This window comes from Haliotis asinina, chromosome 16 (genome assembly GCF_037392515.1).
Source record: "Haliotis asinina isolate JCU_RB_2024 chromosome 16, JCU_Hal_asi_v2, whole genome shotgun sequence".
Taxonomy (NCBI): domain Eukaryota; kingdom Metazoa; phylum Mollusca; class Gastropoda; order Lepetellida; family Haliotidae; genus Haliotis; species Haliotis asinina.
Window position 1 is genome coordinate 46,979,785 of NC_090295.1, and position 20,501 is coordinate 47,000,285.

Consider the following 20,501-nt stretch of genomic DNA (forward strand, 5'->3'; position numbering starts at 1 on the left):
AGCTGAACTCATCGGGGCCATTTGGTCGTCTCACAACACACACGCACACAGCATAGGCCGCAGGAGATCCCTCTTACCCAGATTTATTATACATACTCATGTCTATAAACGTACATTATACGGTCTGCGTTACTAGTTGATTCCCAAGTTAGAACGGTAAAACTAACCCATAAATCATGATCAGTCCCTGAAAGAACAAGGCGTGAAGCCAACAAACAACAAGGTATTGTGTTGTTAACTGAATTCGCTGTGACACCAACAAACAAGGTACTGTGTTGCTAACAGTATTAACTGTGACACCAACAAACAACAAGGTAATGTGTTGTTAACAGTATTCACTGTGACACCAACAAACAAGGTACTGTGTTGTTAACAGTATTCACTGTGACACCAACAAACAACAAGGTAATGTCTTGTTAACTGTATGCACTGTGACACCAACAAACAACAAGGTAATGGGTTGTTAACTGTATTCACAAATTTGAAAAATAATACAAATGACTGCAAGGGTATTATGGTAATGCAGAATAGAGTAATCTAAGGTAATATCACACAAGAACAATGATTAGTACAATATAGAGAGGTTGGGGGTAATTCACAAGCAACATTAATTAAACTTCTAAAATAAGGGTATAATAGTTATCATACACAATGCTAGTTTAATGGTAAATTGAGATGTCATCGGATATGAAAGGTAAGAGTTATCTACCCTTCTATACCTACGAATGAGTATCGTTTTACACCGCCTTTAGCTATATTTCAGGAATGGGCTTCACACATGTAGGAATCGAAGCCGGGTCTTCGTGACGAGCGGACGCTTTAACCACTAGGCTACCCCACTGCCCCATAGATATCTCAAACAATGATGCAAGAAAATTATCTAAATCTCTGGTTCAGAAAAACCCATAGGTGTGTACTATTCTGTAGTACTTTCCAGAATAATATCTAAATCGAGCACAAGTCTACTAGATATAGCATAGAAACTGCCTCTCACTGAATGTCACATGTACAGTGTATTGCATTTGGGACAGTATTAAACAGTGACTTTCACCACACTGGCATGGGGGTAGCTGGGCGGGCTAAAGGATGTTCACACCAAAGGTTGGACGGGGCTTAAAGTAAAACAAGAAATGGTTATTTATGGTGATGCATGTGATACAGGTATAATTGTGTTTTCAACCAGAGTGTCGCCGGCTGTAGCGTGTTAAAACCGTTAGTATGGATTTTGTCGAATGTATTCTTTACATGTACACTTTATCGTGTCTGGCGGTTAATTGGACATGGATACTAAAGACTATTATTTTTTGTACATCTTCCTGACATTTACGCCACACTCATCAATATGTCAACTATATGGCAACGGTCTCTAAGTAATGGGGTCTGGACCAGACAATCCAGTGATCAATAGCACCGATCTACGCATTTGGTATACGATGTCACGTGTCAGCCAGGTAAGCGAGCCTGGCTACCTGATCCCTCTGGTCGCCTCTTAGACAAGCATGGATAATTGAAAGTCAATTTTAAACCGGATCTTTACGGGTCCAGACATTTCAACTGTAACTGATAACCAGCATTGAATTCAAGAGTGAATGAATAGCGATTCCAGATCCCACAACACTACATGCATTAGGTGACTACACGGTACCTCAACCCTATATTTGCAACACGATGACAACCTTTAATCTGAAAACCTGAAATGTCCTTTAATGTCTACTTGGCTTGTAACTAGATCACTGAATAACTACAAAGGGGTTTTAGAACCAAACTTTATTGCTGATTTGACCTACATCGCTGTCAGATAAGAGTTTAAAAAGGATGTAGAGCGGTGCAGCCAGTTAGCAACAGACTCTTTGTCTGGAATCACGCCATGTATGTAAATATAGACACAATATCTGCCATACAGTGTTGAGAGCCTTCCTGGTACAGTCTAGACTTTAGCAGGTCTGTCTGTAATAATTATCGTTAACTAAAGTACTGTCGGAAATGAAAAAAACCCTGTTTTTTCACGCTTACCTCTGCAACGTATGTAGTTGATGTGTGAAAGTGTGAAATATTGTGTTTAAAATGTTCGGCCTAACCACCGTTCCAGTAGATGGGAGATAGGAAATGTAGAAAAAGGCTTTACTGAGAAGAGATTAGTGCAGAATTGAACGGTGAGGATTTATCAATCCAAAGCGACTTAATTTGAACAGGCCATGGCTTTATATGCAAATTAGTGTGCGATGATATTGTATTACAAAGAACACTGCTTAAATGGATGAAGTTGATGTCATTGTTGATGTTGATAGTTTCCAAATTGTTTGTTTCTAACTGTTGTTTTCTGTTTGAAAGTGAAAATCGTAAACAAGGAAGTTTCATATCATACAGAAATCATCTTTGACAACTGTGGTCATAAGTAATTGGTGATGCACTCTTAGAAATGATTGTGGTGGTCGCAGTGACGGTTGTAGTGGTGGTACAGTCGGTTTCAGTCAGAAATTATATATTTTGCCATTGTACAAAATTGCCACATATATATAAATAGTACACATATCTATCATTTACTAACACCCAAAGGCTTTCTGATATTTCAACATTTTCCGGACTCCACCAAAAAAAGTTGTCTTGGAAACTAGTATCGTTTAAAAACGTAAAAGTTGTTATCTGTCGCGGCGGGGTGAAACCGCGGAAACGTAACAGCCAGTCACATCTCAAAATCTATTCCGGGAGACCTGTAGGTTCTTCGTCTGTTATAGTGTCATAGTCACGGCTTAAAGGGATGACAAGTGGTGCAACAGTTGCCTGTTGTAAGCCATCCCGAGACCAGTAACCTTGGTCTGGAGTTAGCTTCCTTGTTGACACAGTTTTACCAAGTTAAGGTCGTGATTTTGTTTCGGGATTTCTTAACCAATACCTCTACGTCAAGTAATCTAAAAGTTGTGTTTGATCTTGCAACATCTCCCTTGACAACATACCATATCATTTCAGTGGGGTTAAGGTCGCAGTTATAGGGTGGAAGTCGCAGAATATCGTGACCCTTACTGCTTATGTAATTGTCAGCTTCGTAGAAAGGTTCACCTTTGTGGGTTTTTATGATAACACATAACTAGGCTTCGTTGTCATAGAAGGCCGTGCAATCTGAACTTTGTCGATCCATAATATCATATCACCTTTTCGACTGTTCGATGTTGGGGTTTTACTGTCGTGGTCCTGCTGTGGTATGGGGCATTGTCCATTACGATAAAAGACTGATCTGGTAGAGTTGGTACCAACTTGTTCTTAACCCACTCGATGAAAACAGCACCATACTTCTCGGAATGGTAGTCTCTGTTATCTGTAGACTTTTCCCTGAATACCAAGTCGCAGCCTGGGAGAAAGCCTTTGCTGGAGCAACCAGCATGGAGAATGATTAGTCTCTCTCTTTTCACTAGAGGCAGCTTTCTACGTGACACCTTACCACCCCCATCGGGTACCCTCTGACTGCTGGCAGTGTGCGAGGCATTGACCCAGGTCTCGTCCAAGTACACTGGCTCGAACCTTTCTCTCGCTTCTTCTTTATTACCCCGAGAAAATTATTTCTCAAGCGAGCGATATCAGGGCGTTCACAGAGTACTGATCTATTCTTCCCCGAAATTTTCTCATAACGATACCCGCGAGAGCTTAAGAGTCCCCAGAGTGCGTACTTTGATACTCTGAGGTTGTATTCTCGATTCAGCGACATGTATTTGTTTTCAGAATAGAGCAATTTGACCGACTGACTTACAAGGTTCTTTTGAAAGTTGTTTTTTTTATAATTTGCGTAATTTTGACACGACCCCTACCTGCTTCGCATCACCCTCACAATGCTTGTGTTCCAGAACATTTGTCAGTACCCTTGCTGATACTCCTAAAGCTTTGATACCTGCTTACAGAATATATTAATGACATAAAATGGTTTGTCCCTTTCGGGGTCAGCACGGAAAAAATCGTACACTTTAATCATCAAGTGTTTCACGTCAGCATTCAACTTCATGTTTCATCAGGAATGTGTATCCCGCGCACGACGACGGTTTATTTCCGCGACAAGTAAAAAGTTTTGCGCGTTTCAATGATTCAGTGTTTCTAAAACAACTTGGTGGATTCCGGAAACTGTTCAAACATCAGAAAGCTGTTGGGTATTAGTAAATGATAAACATGTGTACTATTTATATTTATGTGGCAGTTGGTACAATGATAAAAATTGCAATTCTTCGGTCCGTCCCTGACTCACACCTACTGTAGGCGTAGTCGTAATGAAGACTGCGGTGAAGGTGGCTGTAGTTGTAATAATTCTTATTATGTCCTGGGAGGTAAGAAGATGATCGGATAGCAGATAAACTGTTTGACGTTGAATGAAATGAAACAAAACAGTTTGAAACGGGTATCACAACTGTGTTTTGGACCTAAGGTAAGCATTGGTTGCTGAAGACCAGCGTATAGATTTTCGAGGCTTTCTTAGCGCTAAGATAGTCGTAAGTTAATGTTGATGTATGGCACTTACGACTATCCTAGAGCTAAAAGAGCTTCGAAAATCTAGGCCCAGTACTAGCCTATTCCTGGAATGTTGCTAAAAACGGCGGAACGCTAAATTGAGTCACTCACTCACTTCTTCTCTCAGTGAGAGGCCCTGTATTATTTAGCTTAAGTTAGGACGCCCTCATCTGACTGATACATCCAGTGACTATGGACACAATCAGAACGTCACGTGACCAAGTGACTAACGATCTGTCAGGTCTGTTCATAACAAGTTTTCCTTGGGATCTGACAACACAAGGCTGTCATGATAAATTATCTTTCTGATAGAGTCAAAGTGGTTGCTAGGAATTGTCTTCCTCGCGGCGATCCTTTGCCTGGTTTTGAAATATGTAAATTGTCCACATTTATTTATTCCTTCTCTGAATGTTCCCGGTTCAACGTACACGTTGTAACAGGTGACTAATTATATACGTATTACCAGAATATTTGACTGACTGGATCCTATGAATACTACTAATTGATCTGTATTGTTGCCCGGATCTGCCTAAATCCATCGTGTGTTTTGTTTGCAAATATATTAATATTTTTCACATTTATAAAATGCATCGATCTTAGTAAGCCAATGTTAAAGCTGGTTGGTTGGTTGCTTTGCGCTGCACTCAGCAATCTTCCAGATATATGGTGGGGTCTGCACATAATCGATTCGGGACCAGACAATCCAGTGATCAACATCATGAGCATCGATCTACGTAACTGAGATACGATGACGTGTCAACCGAACCTGACCACCCGATCCCGTCGCCTCTGACAACCAGCAGAGGCACCTTTCGTTTCAAACATGAGTCAGCCAGTCTGAATACGCGATACCTACAGTCGTCTCTTACGACAAGCATGGGTTGCTGAAGATCAGTTCTACCCGGATCTTCACGCGTCCGGGTTAACGCAGGGAAGCTACGATCACCCATTTCTCAAGATCTCTTTGTGAAACGAGCCCAATATTTGGCCATGCATGTCCAGTTCAACAAAGATGTCTTAGCACTAAGACTATTCTAAGCCTATCTGCGGGTGGGGGGGTTGTGGGGTAGCCTAGTGGTTGAAGCGCTCGCTCGTCACACTAAAACCCCGGGTTCGATTCCCCACATGGGTACAATGTGTGAAGCCCATTTCTAGTGTCCTCAGACGTGATATTGCTGGAGTATTGCTAAAAGCGGCGTGAAACCAAACCTACTCACTCACTCACTCTGTACGGGAAGAACCTTACGACAGTCATAGATCTGACCCGTGATCTGACCCGGGGTAGAATGGGCCTTCAGCAACCCATGCTTGCCGGGAGACCCGTGAAGGTCCCGGGGTAGAATAGGCCTTCAGCAACCCATGCTTGCCGGGAGACCCGTGAAGGTCCCGGGGTAGAATAGGCCTTCAGCAACACATGCTTGCCGGGAGACCCGTGAAGGTCCCGGGGTAGAATAGGCCTTCAGTAACACATGCTTGCCATAAAAGGCGAGTCCGCTTGTCGTAAGAGGCAACTAACGGGATCGGGTGGTCAGGCTCTCTGACTTGGCTGACACAATCATGTCATCGGTTCCCAATTGCGCAGATCGGTGCTCACGAAAACTTGTACCCGACAATCAAATTAACCTCTGATTTCACGCCACCAACAGACAAATGACGGATGCCCTCTGATATAAAATTGATTCAGGAACCAAATTTGAAATAACTGTATTGCATATCCTCAAAACACACGATCTGTGGAGATCTGGAAAGAGGCGACTAACGGGAGTGAGTAGTCAAGACTCGCTGACAAGGTTGACACATGTCATCGCCTGTCATGCCATTTTGATCACTGGATTGTCTGGTCCAAACTTGATTATTTACAGACTGCCGCCATATAGCTGGAATATTGCTGAGTGCGGCGTTGAACTAAACTCACTCACTCACTCATAGATCTAAAATTTTGAAAAATATTCGTTTTTCGTCTTTTTGCTGAAAATACACACTCAGTTCCTATTTCAAACCATAAACGTGTTCGATATTTGTGAAGAATGAGTCGTATTCAGGGATTATGCTTATTTAAATATTGTTAAATATTTTCAAAATTTGAAAGTTTTAACATTATTAAGAAGGCTGTAAATAATGTTGATACCCTATACATGAAATAAACGTCTCGTGGTCTTTGTTGAACACAACAAAACACGGCAAGATGTTCAGCCTCACTCGTTGTGTATTTTTAAATATGTCATCCAAAATACTATCAGTGATAACTAGGAATTAAAATCAGTCTTCAGATAAATTTTGTTAGTCCAACAACGCTTGTCCTTAGAGATGGCTAACAGGGTGGGGTGGTCAGGCACAGATCGATATTCATGGTGTTGATCACTGGATTGTTGGTTATTACATACCGCTGCCATATAGCTGGAATATTGTTGAGGTTTAATAAATAACACGCTCACTCACTGCATCACACAGACTGCCGAATACGGACCGTGTGGACCACGGTAAATGTCGACATAGCCGTAGGTAACTTGATACCATAGCTTCCCTACCTTCGTGGTCTGTTTTTCCACTTTTCGTCCAGTTTCACGTTCATCTGTTGACGGTTTAGCAAGGGCAACCATTCACAACAGTGTTCTTCAAATGTTGCTAACCAAAGATATGTCAGTGAGTTAGTGAGTTAGTCTGTCATACAGACCCTGAAACAAATATATCCAAGAAATCCCATGCAAGTCTAGCATGTGTGACAAGTCTACATAACCACACGTTCATTCTGAAAATAAAGAGAGTCTCTGGGTTCCTTTTCATTATATTTTATTATTATTTTTATGAAGATTTTTTATGTAAAATATGTTCATTTCAGAGGCCAGATGTTAAATCTATCAGTCAGTCTTCTTTGGAACGTTTGTATTCAGCTCAGTGCGATCGATGTATCTTTGATGGCATGTTTTTTATATCACATTCACTGACATGACGTGGCGTAGCATGTTTGCCTCACAACCTGTCAGAGTTGACATACATTCTATCGACCGCTGATATCATTACTATAGCCCTCACCTCAACAACGCTATCATTGTCACGAAGGTATATGGTTGCACTGACCCCTTAAACTGTTTTGTATATACACAAAGAATTGACTAATATAAAATATAATCACAACCTGTTAGGTTTTCAACACGTACATTAAACTTTCCGTGGTGACCACAATGGAAAAACACGAGTTTCTCTGACCAGTATCAGCCTTTGACTCATAAAAAAGACGAAATGACTGGAATTTATGTTGATTTATGATGATAAAAAACAATAATTTTCGAAAAAAATCATGTTTGTTAAAGTGTAGCACTGGAATGTATAATGCTGAAGTTTATGGTGAATGTGAACATGCAAAATGTCATTTTTCGCGTCAGACACGATTCAAGGTTTGAATGACAGCCAACACTTTCCTCCTCATACCCCCAGTTAGCCTCCTGATCCCCCGAAGAGACAGTCTCCAGATCCTCCTGTAAAACAGATTCCATTTGGGAGCCAGACTCTGTACTGGAGGGTCCCTTTGGTAAACATGCCAACCAATCATGTCGCAGATATGCTCCATAGGGTTAAATTCGGGACATGTGTCAAGGGGTGTTGAACTAAGTTCTTGTGTATAGTTTGGTATCTGGATACAAATGGCATATAACTAAATTTCATCATAAACATGCCCTGGCGCAATTAATGGTTGGAAGGTGGATGTCAAGATAAGGTTTATGGACGATAGGTAAGTTCAACAGTGCTGGACATCTGCCAGCCTTAATCAAGACAACTGTCAGCGTTAGAGAGCTGGCTCATTGCAATACCATGGTGCACGTTTAGAAGAGGAATACCTCATAGGATCGTAGTGTCACCCACTATAACTAAAAAGCACAGTGAGTTCTGCGGAAGTTTCGAGTACTTAAATTCAACACGTGACCTCGTGGATTACGAAACTTTAAGGCTTATCACGTTTCTCATCGGAAATTTCTCAAAAGCGGTTATTACATAAAAATTGTAACAACTACCAGCCAAAATATTCCATAGTTCTGTCCAAGAGCTTCCGTGGTGGTCGCTCTCGGGTGGTAGTTTTGGTTGGTGGACAAGAGTAAGGGAAGACAAGAGTCAGTGGTAGAGATGAAAACAGCAACAGCCATGTTTTATTATTGTTTGGTTGAATGACGGTCGGAATGGTATGCACAGTGGTAAACATGTGACAGATGTGGAGACCCGCTCTGTCACTTACACACATTCAGAAGTCCGACGGCGATTCTTCACCGTCGACGTAGTCGTAGGTGGGGGTGACGGTCTTGGCCGACACCCCGACTAGCCGCACAATCCGTTCACTTTTCGTTTCCCTTACTGGTCCCTTTGGTCTTGCCGGTTGGTCTCGCTGGATTGTCTCCCCACTGACCATATCGGTCAGGTTTTTATACACAGCGTCATTACGCTACATTGTGCAAGGTCACTGGCCCATGCACATGTACAAACTCAAGTTTCGGCGACTTAGGTTTATGATAAGAGGCGATACACCGAATGTTTGCTGAATACAAATATATACACAAAGGGATAGAATTTCGGTGCACTTTGGACATATACTGAAACAAACAGATGGGTTGAATAAATGAAGAAACATATTGAAATGATTTAGTCTTTGACAGTTCTTTCTCAATACCAAATGGGTGGTAAAAAGGCCCGTTTGGATAAACAGGGGTCAATGTCTCTCTATTCCCTAGCGAGACCTCTATGTGAGATATGACTTGTGAGTTTAGTTTTACTCCGCACTCACCAAGCTTCCAGCTATATGACAGCGGTCCGTAAATCATCGAACCTGGACCAGACAATCCAGTGGTCAACAGCATGAGCATCGATTTACACATTATGGATATGATGACATGTGTCAGCCAAGTCAGAGAGTCTCACCACCCGATCCCGTTACTTGCTTGATGGATGGCATGGATGTCGAGCAGTTCAAACTCGGATCTTCACGGGTTGTGAGATATCACTAACGAGACAGAGTGTTCAGGTAAGTTGGTTGTGGCATGTCGTTTTATCCTACTGACGTAGACAGATGTTCATGACGTCTGTCACAGGATTCAGACTCGGTTGTTTACAGTGAGTGAGTGAGTTTAGTTCTACGTCGCACTCAGCAATATTCCAGCTATATGGCGTCGGTTGTTTACAGACTGCAGTCATATAACACAGCAGTCAGCGCCGTTAAACAACAACTTCAGAAATCAAGTGTACCGGAACGATCCCTGCACCTTTAAACCAGCGCTACACCCGAATAACATGTCTTCTCAGCGCACACTGCAGGCTGTGCATCGGGGTAGCGTTATAGCGAGGTGTTGGGGTACGCCTTCACCGCCATTTTAGTTCCTGGTCCACGAAAACTTCGCTGTAAGATGACATCAGGAAAGTAAGTATATGGCTGTATATCACATACTATTCTAGGCTGTAGTCGCCATGGACAGTGCTTTGTGACCTCTCACTGTGTCAAACAGGTCGATATTTGAGCGAACTTTGAATAGTCGTACACTAATACGGCATGCTGGACAAAGCAGGAAGTAGATATCAGGCTGTGTAGAAGTATATTGTACATTCTGTAAAATATGATAAAAGACACCAAGGAAACTCAAAATCACGATTTTCACGAGTAAAAATAACAATTGACCCGCCCTAGCTCGGTATATAGGGTAACTCAGACACGAGGGTACTTGACATGTTCAACCCGTTTTTCTCATTCTCAAAACACCTGCTGAATTGTCAAAGCGGATATAGGATTTTGAGGATAATCAACGTCGGACGTTGATATGATATAAAAGTTATCTCAAAACGGGTGTTTATTTCAATTAAACACGAACGATATTACACACAGTTCTCTGGCCGTCGGTGGCGTTAAAGCGGTGGTCCCCTTGACTGAAGGACTAAAGTTGTCGTATATCAAATCTTGGATCGTTTCTCGTTTGGAGTTCACGTTACCACGATGAGCGCACGCGTGGGTTTGATGAAGGCGAGATTTAGACAGGGATTGTATGTATACTTTGTTTCATGTTACAATTTAGAAAGGCCGAATATAGTATGTATTTTGATTAACGTCTTAAGATATACCGTGTTCTTATGACGTACCAGAACATGGTGTATTAGGTGTTAGTCCAGGAGGAGACAGCTGAAATATTTGATGTCGTAGCCTCCCCAGTACTGATTTGGTTTGACACTATTTTCAGTTAGTATGATGTCTTTGGCTCATGAATAGGCCTGTAATACTCTCAGATTGTGGTATCAGATTTTTTCACAGGCCATTTTATGTGGTGGGAGTCTGCGAGCATATTCATGGCATTTGGTTTGCTGCCCGACAACACCCCACAGTTAATCACGGATAGTTTTACTAATATCTATATGATCACTTTCATTTTGACTTTTGTGTATTGCTAAAGGATGTAGAAATTATTTGACATATTTTTGTTTTTGAAAAAAATAAAAATGGCCGCTATTTTGATGGCCATCTTGAATTGTCGTGTGTTGCCTTCTCGGCACATTAATAATAATAATTAACACCGAATGTTTCCATTTACATCCAAAGTTGATAATTTTGATGTTTTTGACACTTCTCTCTTCTTGAGTGGTGGCTTGGTCACAAAACAAGTAATTTTGTATGGTCATGTCGTGGTAATATAATGTTCGGTGTTAATTATTTTGTAAATTTTTGTCATGTGGGAATCATAGCGACAGTCAAGTGGGAATCATAGCGACAGTCAAGTGGGAATCATAGTGACAGTCAAGTGAGAATCATAGCGACAGAGTGAAGTGGGAATCATAGCGACAGAGTGAAGTGGGAATCATAGCGACAGTCAAGTGGGAATCATAGCGACAGAGGGAAGTGGGAATCATAGCGACAGAGTGAAGTGGGAATCATAGCGACAGTCAAGTGGGAATCATAGCGACAGTCAAGTGGGAATCATAGCGACAGAGTGAAACGGGAATCATAGCGACAGAGTGAAGTGGGAATCAAGCGACAGAGTGAAGTGGGAATCATAGCGACAGAGTGAAGTGGGGATCATAGCGACAGAGTGAAGTGAGAATCATAGCGACAGAGTGAAACGGGAATCATAGCGACAGTCAAGTGGGAATCATAGCGACAGTCAAGTGGGAATCATAGTGACAGTCAAGTGGGAATCATAGCGACAGAGTGAAGTGGGAATCATAGCGACAGAGTGAAGTGGGAATCATAGCGACAGAGTGAAGTGAGAATCATAGCGACACTCAAGTGGGAATCATAGCGACAGAGTGAAACGGGAATCACAGGGAAAGATACATGGGCATGAGAAAGGTAAGTGAAAGGAAAGTATCGAGGGCGAATGACTGGGATATTGTATTCAGTATAATGTCAAAATAGCATTTTGAATCTGTAATTAGTTCAGTTAATACCCTTGGGCGAATTATGCATAACCTAAGTTCTTAAGGGTCTAGTGTATTCAGAATAACCAAATGGACCCGTGATTACCTGGGTTAGAGTATTGGTTTTCAGAAACACATGCTTGTCGTAAGAGGCGACTAACGGGATTGGGTGGTCAGGCTCATGTCACTTGGTGGACACGTGTCATCGATTCCCAATTGCGTAGATCGATGCTCATGCCGTTTGATCACTGGATTGTCTGATCCAGACTCGATGATTTACAAACCGCTGCCATATAGCTGGGATATGGCCGAGTGTAGCGTAAAACTAAACTCACTCATATACCAAATGCTACATTGTGTATGTAACTTCTGTATGTAATGTCAAAATGGTAGGCTAAATTGTATTATAATACATCCAGGGCGCTTTCTGTATCATTTATCAAATGGCATATTGTGTTGGGTATATAACACCAAGGTACGTAACTGTATAGCATAAAGTTCAAACTGATTACTGTGTACAGTAGAGTGTCCAACATGGTCATTACAATGAAACAGCGTTATAAATTGGCATTTTCCAAATTATTTTGAAGTGTAAAATATCTTTTCTATTGAATTGGAAGATATTGAATGGAAGGCAAGTTCGTGTGATGGCTACAACCACACTGTGATAGGGGCTTTAGTAGTAGTAGTAGTAGTAGTAGTAGTAGTAGTAGTAGTTGTTGTTGTTGTGCTCGATTATGTGTGTTTAACGGGAGAGTATGTCTGTATCTGAGAGAGTGAGTTAGTGAGATACGTCACACTCAGCAATATTCCAGCTATATGACGGCGGTCTGTAAATAATCGAAAATAAATAGTCTGGACCAGACAATCCAGTGATCAAAATGGCATGACAGGCGATGACATGTGTCAACCTTGTCAGCGAGTCTTGACTACTCACTCCCGTTAGTCGCCTCTTTCCATATCTCCACAGATCGTGTGTTTTGAGGATATGCAATACAGTTATTTCAAATTTGGTTCCTGAATCAATTTTACATCAGAGGGCATCCGTCATTTGTCTGTTGGTGGCGTGAAATCAGAGGTTAATTTGATTGTTGGGTACAAGTTTTCGTCCTTAGGTCAAGCACAAATCATTTCACCACGATGGGCGTTCCACTGATGAGGGCAAGATTTAGAACGGAATTGCACGCATACACCCGTTCATGGGTTACTGAATTTCAGTCACGGCTTTGGTTTGTTTTTGACGGAATGTCACTTTTCTGTTTAGGATACAGTTTGTCCATCTTGTCGAGAGACGGATGATTTGTACAGAGCCTATGCAGCTCAACTGTTATCAGTAGTTTGTTCAATGCTCACGAGAGGGCGTATTGTATTTTGTTTACAGATTCAGGAAAGAAGATTTCAGTTTAACATCATCCACTTGCTGTATTTGGTATTAAGTCCGAGGACAAACTGTTTTGTAGTAGACCGCCCAAAGACATCGTGTATTTTTAACACCCCAAAACGAAATAGTGTTTTTGTCAGAATAACGCCCTGGGACATGTTGGTCGATTGACAAGGCAGGGAAATGTACAGGACAAGTTTAAACACGGACCTTAGAAATGTTGTCAACATCACAGTACCATCTTTAGAATATGGCAATTTTCCCATTTATATGGCGTCAGTCTGTAAATATTCGAACCTGGACCAGACAATACAGTGATCAACTCTCTCTCTCTCTCTCTCTCTCTCTCTCTCTCTCTCTCTCTCTCTCTCTCTCTCTCTCTCTCTCTCTCTCTCTCTCTCTCTCTCTCTCTCTCTCTCTCTCTCTCTCTCTCTCTCTCTCTCTCTCTCTCTCTCTCTCTCTCTCTCTCTGTGTGTGTGTGTGTCTGCTTGGTGGTTACATCAAAAACTGATTTCTCCTCTTTCGACAAGCATCGGTTGCTGAAGGCCAGTATTCTGACCCGTATCTTCACTAGTGAAACTGCAATGAAGGGAGCATGCTCCTAAAAGCTTGTGAAGTGTTAAGGTTGAGGGGGCTGGAATATTGCACAACATAACTGGATAGTTAATTACTGGAAAGCTGAGGTCATCCCTTTAGTCACACATCCTTGTGGAGGATTATTGTCACTCTACATCCGGAGGAAGTTTAGTATTACACATACTGTTCCTCAGAAACCTGCGGCTTGGACCATGTCTCTTGATGAAACAATTACTGCAGCTGATAAATTATGGTTATATTGTATGAAGTCGTGACACTGGGAACAACTGCAAACACTTAACCCGTGAAGATCAGGGTTTGAATTGTCTTCAGCAACCAACCCTTGTCACAACAGGCGTCAAACAGGATTGGGTGGTCAGGCTCGCTGACGTGATTGACACATGTCTTCGTATCCCAGTTTCGTAGATCGATGCTCATGATGTTGATCACTGGTTTGCCCGGTTTAGACTCGATTATTTCAGATCGCTGCCATATAGCTGGAATATTGCTGAGTGGACTATTGGTAGAATATTGCGTATACAACAAACAAACATTTCATCTACATTTTGGCAACTGACTTTGACCGACGTTTGACTTCCGGCAAGACGATAGATAGGCATTTTGAATCGAGTTTGATTATTCACCACTTGGACAACAAAATGATATTTTGTATCTAAATGGCTACCACTGGACGCTTTTGCACCTAGTATGGTGACCTTAGGGCTTTTAACACAAAGGGACATTTTGAATGTAGCTTGAAGACCTTTTGCATCTGATATTACGTCGAATGGACATGTTTTGCATGTACAATGACGGCATATGAAATTTTGGTGTCCGCTAATTCAACAAATGGGTAATTTGAATTGTGTGGCGCTGCATCTCTTGATGTGACATTCTGACGAGCAATGTTTTAGAAAATTATAGGTACAGAGTACCACTACACTAAATGGAACGTGCTGGGATTCGTCAAGTGTGGAGGTGTGTGATCCTGTGCATAGAGCTCAGATCCCATCGTTTGAAGTTAAGCAACATTGAGAGTCCTTGGGTGGGTGACTGTGTTTGGCAGCGTGACCCCTGAGAGATTCAAGGACTTCAGTCCTGTCCCACATCAAAGCACTTGTGATACACGTGGTCCCACCTGGGGCAAAATTGCCTGTGTTCACCCAGCAGAAAATGGGTACCTGGTGGGATGCCATATAACTATTACCCTTCTTCCTCCTTGAGCCTTCTTTAGTTTCCGGGGTAGTAATAATCAGTATTAATCAGTTTATGCGTCTTGAGCATGCTTAGAAATTTTGAATCATTATTTTACACGTTTACGACTAGCCTCCCGCTTCCCGCATCAAGAAGCCACGCCACTGAAGCATTCCTATAATCACTCACTCACTATGAAAATTATTTCAAGCAACTATAGAGTGTCCATATAGCTTCAACTTAGATTTACCGTGGCTAAACAAAGTTTTTAATTAATTTTTATTCGTTCACACCAGCTAATTCTAACAAGTCTATAATCATAGAGGCCAGGTTTCCAGTGTCGTTCTCAATGATTCCTTTTGTTTTGGTTGCCATTGTCTGAGCCCACCATGGCCTGTTGTGTCAGCTTCTCTATCTGTTGTCATGTAAGTAGACTTCCTGTTTAAGCTGAACAATGACATGACAACGCCTTTAAAAATAGTGTTCGTGACAGAGGCGGTTACATGTCAGTGATTGGCTAGACAGTGAACCGCCAGATGGCGTTAGTCTTCAACAATTACAATTGACTTAAGCAATAAAGCCATGGTATCCATGTGTAGCACTTAAAGCACTCACTAAATGGTATGCTAATATATACTTCCATCAAAAGTTTAGACTCACTCAAAACACACACACACACACACACACACACACACTCACTCTCTCTCTCTCTCTCTCTCTCTCTCTGTGTGTGTGTGTGTGTGTCAAAAACTGATTTCCCCACTAACTTGGAGGAACCCATTGCAAACCGTAGGCAGATGAACTTGCTGCATTTTACTGTAACTTTTTGGGTAGAAGTCGACAATTTTCACTGGTTTGTGTCATTTAATGAACATTGCTGAACTCATGACAACGTTACGAATTTGTTTTACAATGCATCAATTCGCGTGTGTAAACAGTATGGAATATTTTGCAAAATCTAGTTTAAAACAGTTGACAGAAGTAAGTGGCTGCATTTACACTAGTGCCTGTAATTTATTAAAGGGTAGTATATTTTAATCATCACAGCGCATCTAGCCTAAACATGGCATTAACTACCCCATAATTAAACTGTTTAAGTGTGGTATTTAGGTAGATCCATGCACACTCTACATTGACGCCACATTCATTATACACACATTATAAACACTGTTCTGAACTTCAAAGGACCTTTATAAACATCGAAACAGACTAAGTATGGTCAGTGTATATTTTAGCATATTTGCATCTCTTTATATCCCTACATAATTAGTCTGTTGTGATTAAACGCGTCATTTGAACTTCAGAATACTCACTTAACAATAAATGCTCTACTTGAATGATGGGCAATGGAACGCCTGGAATTACGAAATTATATTATCATCTTATTGTTTGCTGGACTAGCTAATCTAGTCAGAACCGCGTAAGGAAGTCGACATAGGGTTGTATGACGTCCAAATGGCCTATTGTATTCAGTGTATCGGCTCTGTTCCCATTGTCTCAAAGCGATGGTAGCGCTAAGACAGTCGCGAGTCTATATTAATTTATGGGAGTTACAATCAATTTAAGGCTATGTGTTTTGTGTATTATACATAAGCAATATTCCGTGTTAAGCCACGAACCAATAACAAGTTGACAGATAGGCCTGGGACAGCGATATGGTGGATATTTCCTTTGAGAGTTAGTTTAGGCAATATATATCACACGATATTCTAGGTGATAAGAATTGTTAAGTTATGCTGCGTGACCGGTTCAGTTCTGATCGTCCTGTCACCTCAAGAGGGACGTATATCGCAACTTTTCCGTGAAAACATGGTGTTCTATATGTTGATTAAAAGTTAACAATGCACATTGAGGGAACTATGATAAGATCTGAACAAGATAAGCAGTGTCTCCGCACCAGATCGGTATATCGAATAGCAAACAGAAGCGTGTCGATGAAAGTGCGTGTCATGAACATTATCAATGGTATGTTTGATTACTGTCGACTGCTGTAATGTTAAATGGGAAATGCGGTTTTGAGTGAGTATGTATTATTTTGTTTTACACCGCCTTCAGCTATGTTCCAGCCACATCAGGGCGGGGAACACCAGATATGTGTGGCTTTGAGGATATACAATATGGAAAGAGGATATAAATGCAAACGTTACTTCAAATTTGGTTCCTGATTCAGTTTAACATCAGAGGGCATTAGTCATTTGTCTGTCGGTGTCGTGAAATCAGAGGTTAGCTCGATTGTCGGATACAGGGTTTCGTCCTGCATAAATCATTCCTCGTGTGGAATTCACGTTGCGGCGATGAACGTTCCATTGATGAAAGGAAGATTTAGACAGGGAGTGTACGTATACTTTCAGTCATGGTTTGTTGACTTTCAGTCTTTGGTTTGTGTCCCTTCTTTCTGTCTTGGTCACAGCTAGTTCGTCTATTCAAGAGGCGAATTATTTTTATAGACCCTATATGACTCTGTTGTACTCAGTAATTTAGTTCAGTGGTCAAGATCCCGTGAAGATGCTGGTTAGAATTGATCTCAGTGGCCCACGCTTGCCGCTGACTTGGTTGACACATGTCATAGATCGATGCTTCAGCTGTTGATCACGGGATTATCTGGTCCAGTTTAGATTACATACAGACCACCGCCATGTAGCTGGAACATTGCTGAGTGCATCGTAAAACTAAACTAACACAATGTTCACGAAAGGGTGTATTGTATTGAGTATAAAGTTTCAGGAAAGAACTGTAAAGTATAACGTCGGCATATTGTTCGAGGACGAATTGTCTTAGCCTAACGACCAAAAACATGGTGTATATTTAACGCAATTGGAGGTAGGTGTCGTTTCCGTGGCACAGCTCAAAAACCGTCTAATATCTTTCAACAAAATTTGGCAGACCTATCAAACAGGTCAAGAAGTGATGCCTTTTGCTATTTGCAATCTTTGGGGCATATGTATATTTCTATATTTTCCATGGAAACGATTTGATTTGAGGAGGGGGATTTCGTATTTGGAGATCCGTTTTTTATCACAAAACTGTGTGCATGTATTAAAGACTGAAGTGGTACCATTTGCTATTTCGGATTTTTAAGGAAACGCCGCTTTTAGCAAAATTTCAGCAATTGTACCCATGTGGAGAATCAAACCCGGGTCTTCGGCGGCCGCTTCAACCACTAAGCTACCCCTCTGAGCAGGAGTGTTATGACCCTGTCCCTGTTTGAAACCGTGATGGAAGGAACTGGTTAGATTGTTCCTCAAACGGTGATGTGTAAAGGATGATGCCGGAACACTGCTCCACGTAACGGGAACAATAATTCACAAGTGGAAAAAGTCTTGTTCATACATCCTTGTTCATAGTTTTGTGTCACTCCACATCCGGAGGAAGTCCAGCATTTCGCGTCTAGTTACTAGATGTCGGTAATTGAAAGTCTGGAAAGTCACTCACTCACTCACTCAGGGAGATACGCTACATCGGTAAGTCAGTATCAGCTTATGAAGAGAAGGCTCACCTTCACGCAAAGATCGCTTGGTTGACAGAAACCCTCATACATACAATTACTTTACCAAAGACTCTCAAGCTTTGAGCTGATATACATTTGCTAGTCACCTGGACCGCAGCAAGTTGTCTGAATGCCTCAGAGAGCGTTCACGCAAACCGTAAAACCGAAACTTTTTACTGTTTGACTTTCGATCGTCGTCTCGAAAACAACGAGTTTGATTCCCCGCATGGGTAGAATGTGTGAAGCCCATCTCTGGTGTCCCCTGCCGTGATATTGCTGGAATATTGCTGGAATATTGCTGAAAGCGGCGTAAGACTAAACAAAAAATACCAAGATTATCAGCAGCGGGGGAGAAGGAACCGATGGAATGCAGATGCTTATAGCAGCCATAACACCCGAACGTTCCGTACAGTACAGACCATTATCAGACAAAGGAGCCACGCCACCCAGATTGGCCAGACATCTTACACTCCAAGAGTGGGAGACCGAAGGTGACTATCCGCCATCACCTTACCAACGGCATCGTCACTGTGACGTCATCAGCATGGCCAGTATTGCGTCACAGCGGCATCAGGAACAGCAATGGGCCACTGCATCAGCAGGAACAGCACTGGGCCAGTGCATCACCAGAAACAGCACTGGGTCACTGCATCAGCAGGAACAGCATTGGGTCATTGCATCATCAGGAACAGCACCGGGTGACTGAATCATCAGGAACTGCACTGGATGACTGCATTATCAGGAACAGCATTTCATCACTACATCATCGGGAAGAGCATTGGGTCACTGCATCAACAGAAACAGCACTGGGTCACTGCATCAACAGAAACAGCACTGGGTCACTGCGTCAGCAGGAACAGCATTGGGTCATTGCATCATCAGGAACAGCACTTGGACATTGCATCATCAGGAACAGCACTGGGTGACTGTATCAGCAGGAACAGCATTGGGTCATTGCATCATCAGGAACAGCATTGGATCACTGCATCATCATGAACAGCATTGCGTCACTGCATCATCAGGAACAGCATTGGGTCATTGCATCAGCAGGAACAGCATTGGGTCATTGCATCATCAGGAACAGCACCGGGTGACTGAATCATCAGGAACTGCACTGGATGACTGCATCATCATGAACAGCATTGCCTCACTGCATCATCATGAACAGCATTGCGTCACTGCATCATCAGGAACAGCATTGGATCACTGCATCAGCAGGAACAGCATTGGGTCAATGCAACATCAGGAACAGCATTGGTTCACTGCATCAGCAGGAAGATAGATGAGACTACGCGTTGCTCTCGTCCGTGCTTATAGGCCTAATTAGCCCATCAAAATCTACTGAATCGTTTTACCTGGGCCAGGAAGGTAGGGTGCTAGTATCGTCGCAAATGGGTCTGATAGGGGTCGTCTTTACACATCCTCGATATCTCCAGGGTATACGCTCCGATAAGTCTCCACTATACCCTGGGCGCATCAACGTTACTTCAAGCTGGTAAACTAACCCACGTGTATATAGTAACATCGCTCAGGAGTGTATATAGTATATGGTATATGGTATATAGTATATAGTATGGTATATAGTAATATCGCCCACCCCGGTACAGTTAGAGCATTTTAGCGACTTAAGCATCAAAGGATAACGACGGCACCGGGAAATACCTTTCGTCAGCCAATCATCGTCCAAACCCACACCTTGGGGCGTGTAGTCACCATGTACAGTTATTACACGGATCTTCGAAATGTATGAACACAATGACGAGATTATGATTAGGTGAACCTATTTTAAGGTGTATATCAGTTTGAGTAAGCTGAGGTAAACATAGCCCGTCGTGTTGACGAATCAGAACAATACGATGACGTCACAAAAGTATTCCTTTTCAAAGCAAGACGAAACCACGATGCATTTTTGTGTCCCCCGTATTAAATGGCGCCAGTCTTTTTGTTGGTTTTTAGGATATGGCAAAACATCCCATTTTTGCGATTATATGTGTT

The 20,501-nt window shown here is 42.0% G+C and overlaps 1 protein-coding gene across 1 annotated transcript in view; it reads left to right on the forward strand.

Annotated features, from left to right (window-relative positions):
- Positions 1-9,813: 9,813 nt before the first annotated feature.
- The window catches only part of LOC137267953 (tyrosine-protein phosphatase non-receptor type 11-like), a 39,425-nt gene continuing 28,737 nt past the window's right edge, over positions 9,814-20,501 (forward strand). Inside the window, exon 1 of the mRNA XM_067802409.1 lies at positions 9,814-9,889. Coding sequence (XP_067658510.1) covers positions 9,876-9,889 — 14 coding nt within the window. The 5' untranslated portion in view covers positions 9,814-9,875. The remainder of the gene's footprint in view (positions 9,890-20,501) is intronic.